The sequence below is a fragment of the Anomalospiza imberbis genome, unplaced genomic scaffold (assembly GCF_031753505.1).
Source record: "Anomalospiza imberbis isolate Cuckoo-Finch-1a 21T00152 unplaced genomic scaffold, ASM3175350v1 scaffold_62, whole genome shotgun sequence".
NCBI lineage: Eukaryota > Metazoa > Chordata > Aves > Passeriformes > Viduidae > Anomalospiza > Anomalospiza imberbis.
The window spans coordinates 681,429-691,081 of record NW_027100233.1 but is presented as its reverse complement, the minus strand read 5'-3'; the positions used below and the strand labels follow the sequence as shown (position 1 = coordinate 691,081).

At 53.5% G+C, this 9,653-nt stretch overlaps 1 protein-coding gene across 1 annotated transcript; it reads right to left on the bottom strand.

Moving 5' to 3' along the window:
• Positions 1-1,460: 1,460 nt before the first annotated feature.
• Positions 1,461-8,259, bottom strand: LOC137467419 (uncharacterized; the record flags this gene model as incomplete). Its single annotated transcript, XM_068178920.1, has 3 exons — positions 8,169-8,259; positions 1,628-2,293; positions 1,461-1,561 (listed from the first exon to the last, which is right to left on the bottom strand). Coding segments are annotated over exons 1-3 (858 nt in total), but the record flags the coding sequence as incomplete, so codon positions are not given.
• Positions 8,260-9,653: the final 1,394 nt, after the last annotated feature.

Genomic DNA, 9,653 nt, shown 5'->3' with positions numbered 1-9,653 from the left:
TCCCACTAAAATGTCATCAATGTATTGGTAAACAGCCACATCATCAGGTTTGGGTATCTTTTCTATTTCTTTAGCTAGTGCATGATGGGCTAGAGTGGGGGAATGCTTGTATCCTTGGGGAAGCCTAGTGAAAGTGTATTGCTGTCCTTCCCACGTAAAAGCGAAACGGTCCCTATCTTCTGGCTGTATAGGTATCATAAAAAACATGTCTTTGACATCTATAGTTGCCATAATAGGATGAGCTTTTTCTTGAATAGATATTATCAACTCGGCTAAATTCGGGACCGCTGCTGTGAGAGGGTCTGTGTTGGCATTAAGCCTGCGGAAATCAACTGTTAGCCTCCATTTCCCATTGGATTTACGCACTGGCCAGACAGGCGAGTTGAAAGCAGAATGTGTGTTAATTATTACTCCCTGGTCTCGCAAATCCTGTATAACAGGTTTGATACCTTCTCTGGCTCCAGAAGGTAGAGGATATTGTTTTACATTTGTTATTTTACTATACGGTAGAGAAGGTGCGGTTTGGAGCAACCTAATATTTAAAGGTGTAGCGCCAAAACACCACAAAGATCCTTCTGAGTCCTCCCATTGTCTCCCAGCAAGAACATCCATCCCTAGTAAATTGTTTGGAATGTTCCCAATTACCATTTTGACAACTAATTGATTCTCATCTCCAGGAAGTGTGAGTTTGACCAAGGCTACATTCATAGATTCTGACTTCCCTAGGGCATTTAGAACACAGTATTGTCTCTTAGTTGGAACAACTCCACTCCTCTGAGCATCTTTTCCTGTTAATGCGGAAATTTGTGCCCCAGTGTCAATCAAAAATGTTACAAGAGCACGTTTGGGACCCGTAACAGCTGTAATTAAAATATCTCCTAGTTTATTTTTAGTGAGCATTCTCAAGTATACCCATGCTCCGTCCTTTCGCTCACTTGTAAAGGACGGAGAAGTTAGTTTCCCTGAAACTGTGTCAGCTCATTTCCCGAATTCTGAGGAGGGGTTTGAGAGAGAAATGGCCCGCTGACTGGGGTTTGAGGGAGGAGTTGAGAAAAGGTTACTGTTTCTGTGTTTCGGAGGAGATGCTGAGGGAGGGCTGGTCCCTTGCCCGTGTTCTGAGGAGGGAGGGGAAGGAGAGGCGAAGGAAGAGTTGGTTCCTTGTCCATGTTTCGGGGAGGTTTGGGTTTCGGGTGTTGGGTGTCCCAAATTTCGGGGAATTTGGGTGCCGTGGGTTGGATTGGCGGATTTGATTTTCGATGGCGCCAATTAGTTATTAATTTCTGTAATTTATCAAGGGGCAAACCATCCATTATATCTCTGGGGACTCCCTTTTGGACTCCCAACGACCACCAATGCTGGCGGTTAGGGCTTTGTTTCCCCTTCCCTAAATTTTTATCATAAGGAATCCCAATGGACCGAACTCCTTTTGTTTTCTCTGGTTTTTCTTCCAGGGTTTTTACTGGTCCATATTTTCTACAATAATTAATCAAATCTTCTGCAACTTCACCCCATGTCCAGACTTTACGACTACTGGCAGGCGAGCTGCATTTTGAAGCTGCGGCTTGTAAGGATGAAGGGGATGGGGTGAAGTTGGGATCAGTGGATCCAGTGCAATCAGTGGGATTACCCAGGAATCTGTCCAGTCTTTCCACAGGGCTTAGTGTCATGATAGTTTTTTGTAAAGTAATGGCAGTAGGTTTAAGTGTTTCTGGAAGCCCACGAATTAAAGGGGTCATTATTTCAGGCTTCACAGGTAATTGCATTGGGGATTCAAAACCAGGAATTAACTTCTTCTCATGAATCATTTGCAGGCAAGCGGCTTTATGCACACTTTCTAAGAGTTGGTCAGGGGTGCTAATTATAGCTATGGGATCTCCCCTTTCTAAGGGGCTCGTTCCCCCAGCCCAAAAAGCCGCACGCTGTGTCAGGGACCATGTGTCACGTTTATCTCCCGTTGTTAGGAAGACACCGTGTCCCCAATACCCACTGGCTTCTTGTTCAGTTAATTTAATTTGATCACCACCAGTGAGGGACACCCGGAAAACATATTCTGTTTCTGATTCGTGTGGGAGGCGTCCGTATTCCTTTTTAAGCTTAGCTAACTCAGTGGCAGTGTATGGTATGTGTCTGGTTGTGATGTGAGGTTCGAGGTCATCATCACTGAGATAGTTATACTCCGTTTTAATTAGGGGTCTCAAGTGATGGCAGCAATGTTCCCCACAATTATTTGCTGCTTCAAGTTCCTTTTGGGGGTAAATCTGTCTAATGTGAGGAGTTTCCTTCTCCTCTGTTTCTGTAGGGGAATCAGCATTGTGTGATTTGTGTGATTTAACATGTTCTTCTGTTAAGGCAGCTTGCAATGCATAAGTCGCATTTCTTGCTTCATGTAACTGTTTTTGTAAAATTTCTACTAAGTTTTGAAGGGAGTCTATTATTATTTCTTGCTCACTTCTTCGTTGTGAGCGAGTTTCTACGGCTGCCGTAAGACAAGCTCCCAAAACTGAGCATAAGATGGTTTTATTCTTGCCCAGTTTGAACTTTGTATCATGTTGTAAAGAACACACTCTATCAACCACATTATCCAAATTAAACCAATTATTTTGTGCCCATTCCTCTCCTCCTGGAGAAGGTTTGGCATTGTGTTTAGCTAGTAGAGCATAAAGCCCAACTTTAGCTTTATCATTAAGGTTATCGCTCATTTTGTGAAGGGACCAAAACCACAACAGGGAGGTACAACTTAAGTTCCACAAACCACACAGCCCTCGCTGTGTCGCCCTTCGCTTCCCTGGGTGGGTGAAAGGACAATAATCTGCCTGGGAGGCTCTGCTTAGTTTCTTCAAGTTGTCCCTTCCTTCCCAGAACAGATACACACAACAACAATAATAAAACAACAACAATAAAACAACAGTGTCCCACCTTTTGCACTAAGGGATCTTATGTGAATTTCCAAAGACAGTATGGGTGCTTTTTCATCTGCAACCCTCCTGTCTAGACAGAAATCCTGTCCGTGACGCCAATTTAATGTCACGATCCGCTTATTGCGGGGTGTCGTGATGGTTCTTTTCACCGATCCCAAAAGTACAAAAGGCAAACAACAAGTGACTATTAGTTAATCACAACAAATGCACCTTTATTAGGGGCCAAAAACAGTATATGCGATAGTGGGGATCAGAAAGGAGATAAAAGAATAGAGAGGGAGAGAGAAGAGGGGTATGGGAATAGCTACCAACACAGGCGAGATCCTCAGTGGTCCGGACGATGGGGATCCGTCTGTCGTGTCGGGGGAGTCTCCGAAGCTCTGGTCGACTCGGGGTTCCAGTTATAGTCCACAGAGGAAAGAGGGGGGAACAAGTGTAACAATGAAAGTCCATTGTAATTGCCACGGGGGAACAGGTGAGTCCACAGAAACCACCAAAGCAAGACGAATACAATGAAGAATAAGTCCATTGAAATTACTGAAGGGAAACAGGTCATGTCATTAGTGGTCAGACCACCAAATTCCCCTCCTCCCTATAGTAGAGGTCTCAGTCTCAGTCCTTGGGAGGAGGTTCTCGTTCTTTATTTGTCACAGTGGTAATGAGGCAGATGAGGGGTCTTCAATGAAGGACCACGGGAGTCACCCCAAAAGTTCATTCGGCTTAAGAACGGAGATTAGAAGCAGGCCGCGCATCAGGCTGTCCCCGAGCTGGGTCCATGTCAGGTCCTTGCCAACTCCTTGCCAAGTTCTTGTCAGGCCTTGTTCGGAACAGCTAGCATGATGGTTCAGTGGTTCCACCTGCACTGTGTCCTGTTCTCAGCCGGAACTGCAGCGGGGGAAGGGATTCTTTCTTGTGGCAATCGGAAGGCAGAAATGGAAGAACAAGGGGCTTCAGACGGGCTCTTACAGGTGGCCATCCCCAGCCTGTGCTGCGCTTGCTGGGCCAGCCTGGGGCACATGGAAGAGCCCTCTCTGCCTGATTGGAGTGACTGTGCCTCTTGCTTTTCCTCAAGGATGATGGAGATCCCGGACAGAGATGCCACCCTTTTGTACATACGTTGTGGAGTTTGTTGTTGTCTTTAGGCTATAGGTTTTAGGGCTTCTTTTTGGCTTCTGTAAATACGTTTCATAGACTTTTGTTAGATATGTTCTTGGGTATATACGTTCCATAGATAGTTGTTGTTACAAATATTCTTACAATGTAAATGTGTTCTGTGTTTTCTTTGCTGTTTTCTGAAAATAAACAAGCTTTATTTTTCACACCCCAGTTCTCTTTCCATTGCTAAAGGCACAGGTAGCATTTGCAAAGTTGTGCTTTCCGCTTGCTCCAGGTTCCCAGGGCTGGAGGTCGGTGGGGGCGCTGGCACAGCCACAACCATGTGCTGCTACCCAAACCAGGGTAAGCTGGACCACATGGTGTCGCTTAATGAGGTTTCTATAGCAGCACACAAAAATTAGGTTCCTCAAGAACTGTTATTCCCTTTTCCTCTCGATGCCCTCGTGCTGCAGGTTGGGCACCAAAATCTGTCTTGGTTTGAAAAGACAGGTGTCTGCTAAGGAAGCAGGAGCCTTCCTGGAAATGGAAAATGTAAACCCCCTCCCTCCAAATTATTATAATTTTGAAATTAAAAGGCTCTCAGGCAAAGATATGGGAATAGGAATAACAGTTCTTTACTAGAAAAACTTAAAAGATAACTGCAATAATACAAACAAACAAAAAAACCAAACTGCTGACAGAGTCAGAACACGACCTGACACGCTGTGGGTCAGGGTGTTGGTAGCAGCACCCCCAACCCAGCTGGGGGAGCGGAGGTTTGGGGGGAACAATTGGAAGGGGGTGGGAGAGGGGGCACAGGGGGAGGTGGGGACCCACTGAGGCTCCCCCCAGGTCACCCCAGGACCCCCAGGCCCCGTCCCAGCCCCCCCAGTTCCCTCCGCAGCCCCGGCTGAGGGGGGCTCAGCCCAGGAGCCGCCGTCGTTCGGGGCTCCCCCGAGGGCAGCCAACGGGAGAGCTCCCGGCTCAGAGAGGCCCCAGCAGAGGAGGGGATCTTGTCCCTCCTCGAGGGCCCTGAAGGGTCTTCAGGCCCCTCTGAAGAGGAGTTTTTCTCTTTTTAAGGATGTTTGGGGGGACCTCACCATTTCAAGGGTGTTTTTTCCTCCCCATTTTCAGGTGTTTGTGGGGCCACAGCCCCACAAGCCCCCTTTTCAGGGGTGATCATGACGGCTTTAAGTGACATTTTTCTGGGGGACTCACTCCAAGCCGCTGTAGGGGATGTTTTGCCCCCCAGGGTGGATTTTTGGGGTTTAAGGGCCCCCGCTCTGGTCGGGTCCCAGTCTAACTCCCCTGAAGAGGCCAACACCACTCCTGCTGATTCCGGCAGCGGAGCCCGGGGAGGGTTGGGAGTCCTGGGAGGATTTAGGGGTACCTGGGAGGGTTTGGGGGTCCCAGGAGGTTTTGGGAGTTCGAGAGGATCTGGGGGTACCCGGGTGATGCCGATGATGGTGATGGGGACCCCGTGCCGGTATAAACTTCCCTGAAGAATTCCTGGGGGGTTTTGTCTATCTCCAGGGTTTTTCGGGTCCTGGTGGATTTTGGGGGGATTCCCAGGGGGGTTTTAGGGATTCCCAAAGGGGGGGATTGGGCAGTCCCAGGGCGAACCCAAGGCTGGTTTGGGGTACCTGCTGGTGACAGAGATGGGGAACCCCTGCCAGGACCGAACCTTCTCAGGGGGGTCTGGGGCGTGCTGGGAGGTCTTGTGGGAATTTTGATGTCCTGGGAGGGTTTGGGGGGTGTCTGTGTGGGGTTTTTGCGGTCTTGGGGAGTTTTTGGAGGGCCCAGGGATGGTTTTGGGGTCCCGGGGAGGTCGGGGTGTCCCGGGGGGTTGGGGGTTCCTGGGAGAGTTTGGGGGTTCCTGGGCGATGCCGATGACTGAGCTGGGACCCCGTGCCGGGTATGAACCTTCTCACTGCGCACGGGCAGTGTCAGCGTGTTCAGGGAGATCCTGGGGGGCCCGGGGGTCACCCCAAAACCCAGGGGACCCCAAATGCTCAGGGACCCCCCCAAACTCCCCTCACCGTTGGATCTGCTGCAGGCAGGGGGGCACCAGCACTCGGCCCCCACCCCCACCATCACAGGGGGCTGTGGAAGAAATCTGGGGGTGCACGGACAGGTCAGGGGGACCCCCAAAGTCCTGGGAAAGGGGGAACACAGGGGAACTCCCAGGAATCCCCACTGGGGGCTTAGGGGAGATCCAGGAGGAGTTTGGGCGAGCTGAATTGTGTCACTATCGTCAGCAAAGAGGACTGCAAGGGTCCCCCGGTGTCCCCATTCCCAGCAAAAGGTGGGAAAACCCAGGCTGGCTGGGAATAGGGGTCTCAGATGTCCTCGGTGTAGAGGCTAGGAGGGGCTGGGCGCTAGGAAAGGCAGGAATAGGGGTCCAGGGGGTCTCTGGGTGAAGGAAAAGGGGGCTCTGGGTGCCTGGAGGGCTGGCATGGCCAGGAAAGGGGGTGCAGGGCTCCCGGGGCCGCCAGGGGCTGCTCCCAGCAGGAGCCCAGTTGCTGCCAGTCACTCCCCATTATGATACAATTTGCCCCCAGCGCTGTCCCCGTTGTTCCCAGTGCCATCCAGTGTTTTCCCCAGTTCTCCCAGTTGCCCCTAAATTAGTCCCAGTCACTCCCAGTACGATCCCTGTATGAGTCCTGTATGATCCCAGTCTCTCCCAGCAGGGCCCCAGTCACTCACCCTTGTCCCCCAGTTGCCCCCCCCAGCGTGGTCCCAGTTACCCCCCAGCACATTTCCAGTGGCTCCCAGTGTGTCCCAGTCCTAGTGCTTGTTCTGGTGCTTTCCATGAACTGACTGAACTCTTGATTTATGAACCAATGCACTAGATGTGGAATCCTCTACACTGAACTCAGAAACAAATGCCCTCTGTCAGAGCATTTTCATCTTCTAGATCACTTTCAAGATGCCCATGGGGATGTTGCAATGATTATCACACAGCTCTCCATTTTCTGGCTGCAGGCTCTGCAGATTCTTTCTCTGCATTCAGTCCGGCTTGCATTCCCTGACAATTCCTGGTACCCCCTCATGGTTTCTTAGGGTAAAAACAGTAACAATGAAAACCTTACCAATGGCACAACTGCCCAGCCCACAAGGAAAAGAAAGAACAAGCTGTCAAATCCTTCAAACATTTGCCCTGCTATGCTGCAAGAGTTGAGCTGCACACACGTTGTGGAAAAGCCAAGAGAAAGTGCAGCTGGTGGCACATCTTGTGACAGAAGCTGCACCTCGTTCTCCAGGAAAGGTTCTTGGAAAGAGCAAACAGGAGTGTGGAGAAGATTCTGGGAAAACTGAAACAGCTTTTAAGAAATGAAATGAAAATGGCAAGAAACAACTGAAGATGTTTTTCTCTGTTTTTTTTATGCTCCTCTTTTCCATCTTGAACTACTGCTCCATCCCCTTAATCCAAATAGATCTCATCTCTAAGATTCATTACTTGGCGAATTTTAGACCCTGTAAAATACCATGAGCTACACACAGTTTGCCTTCCCCATTTTCGTTTTGTTTTTTTTGGGGTTTTTTTGGGTTTTTTTGGGTTTTTTGGTTTTTTTTTTTGTTTTGTTTTCTTTTGGTTTTTTTTTTGGTTTTTTTTTGTTTTTTTTAATCATTGCTGGAGAGGTAAGTGCAGTGCCTGGGTAAGGTACAAATTCTGCATTCAGGGAATGTGCTCCGATAGGGTTTGATCCTCAGCGGGGACAAGGCACAGCAGCGCTCAAGGGGATACCTATGCCCCTGTGCAGGAGTCCAGACTCTGGGTCTGGGCTGAACAGGGCAAAGTTCCCGTGTTTGGACAGGCTCAGGGGCTGCCCCTGGGGAGCGGGGGGCTGGGCGCGGGGGCGAGCGGGCAACGGAAAAAACGGACACGGGGACAAACGGCCCCGGAGCTTCAGTTGCAGCGGCAGCAGCAGCGGCAGCAGCAGCGGCAGCAGCGGCAGCAGTGAAAGCAGATAGTCTATCGACCCCCCTCGCACTCCTCTCCCTCTCCCGCTGTCCCGCACCCTCTCCTGCTCTCCCTTTCACGGTGTCCCCTCCTCTCCCAGTCTCCCTCTCCCCTGCTGGCCTGGGCCATGTCCCCAGCCCGTCACCGGCCCCGTCCCCGCCCCGGTTCCCGTCCCCGTCCCCGTCCCCGGCCGTCCCGCTGGGGCCTCGCCTCCGCCCGGCTCTGGGCGTGCTGGCGGTGGCGCTGCTGGGCGGGCATCAGTGCCTGGGGCTGGGGCGGCATCACCGCCCTCTGGCTCCGCCTGGCCCGAGCCCGGCCCCGGCCCCGACGTGGGCTCCAGTCCCGGCCCCCGGCCCCGGCTCCTCCCGGGCCCCGCGGAGGACACACGCGGCGCGGCCGCTCCCGCCGCCCCCGCTGCGGCTTCCCCGGCCCGAGCTCCGCCGCTCGGCACCGCGGCCGCCGGCCCCGAGCCGCCGCTGTCCCGTTCCAGGGACAGAACGCCTCGGGGGGGCCGGCCCGGGGCACTCGGGGGGTGCTCGGGGGCCGCTCCTGGCCCCGGGCCGAGCGCTGACAGCCGCGTCCCGCCCGCAGGGAAGTCGCAGCAGGGCCTGAAGGAGCGGTACCGGCTGGGTTCGCTGCTGGGCAGAGGCGGCTTCGGCAGCGTCTTCGCAGCCACGCGGCTCTTGGACGGCGCCCCGGTGAGCGGCGGGGCCGGCGGCGGGCACAGGAGGAGGGGGCGGAGGAGGAGGAGGAGGAGGAGGTGGAGGAGGAAGGGAAGGAGGGGGAGGAGGAGGAGAAGGAGGAAGGAAAGGAGGAGGAGGAGGAGGGGTAGGAGGGGAAGAAGGAGGAGGAGGAGGTGGAGGAGGAGGGAAGGAGGGGGAGGATGGGGCTGGGCAGGGCAGGTGGCGAGCTCAGCCCACTGCTGCTCTTGGCTTGCAGGTGGCCATCAAAAGGGTGCCAAGGAACCGCGTCCGGCACTGGGGCGAGCTGGTGAGTGAGCGGGGCCAGCGGCAGAAGCTGGGCGGGGATGAGCCAAGGCCCGGCAGGCTGGAAGCCACCAGGACACCTCGAGGGAGAGCAGGCGTGGGGCCAGCGCAAGGCGCAGAGCATCCCGGGCCGGGTGAGGGGTTCCCGACCCCCGGCACGGCATCAGCCCCACTGACGGCATCGCGCTCCTCCTGCAGCCCGACGGCACCAGCGCACCCCTGGAGGTCGTGCTGCTGGCCAAGGTGTCCACTGGATTCCCCGGTGTCGTCCAGCTGCTGGAGTGGAAGGAGCTCCCCCAGTGACGTCTTGATGGTGCTGGAACGCCCGGAGAGGTGCCAGGACCTGCACCATTTCATTCAGGAACGGGGGTTCCTGTCTGAGGAGTTGGCGCGGGAGCTGTTCCGCCAGGTGCTGGAGGCCGTGCGGCACTGCACCAGCTGCGGGGTCCTGCACAGAGACATCAAACCAGAGAACATCCTGGTTGACCTGGCCACCGGGCAGGCCAAACTGATTGACTTTGGCTGCGGCACCTACCTGCAAGACACAGCCTACACTCGTTTTGCAGGTGAGCCCACGCAGGGGTGTGCTCTCAGTCCCGTCATCTCAGGGCCCAACACCTCACAGCCCAAGCTGGGTGTGGCAGCGGGGATTCTCCCTTTTGCTGCCCTTCATGGCACTGAGATTTCAGC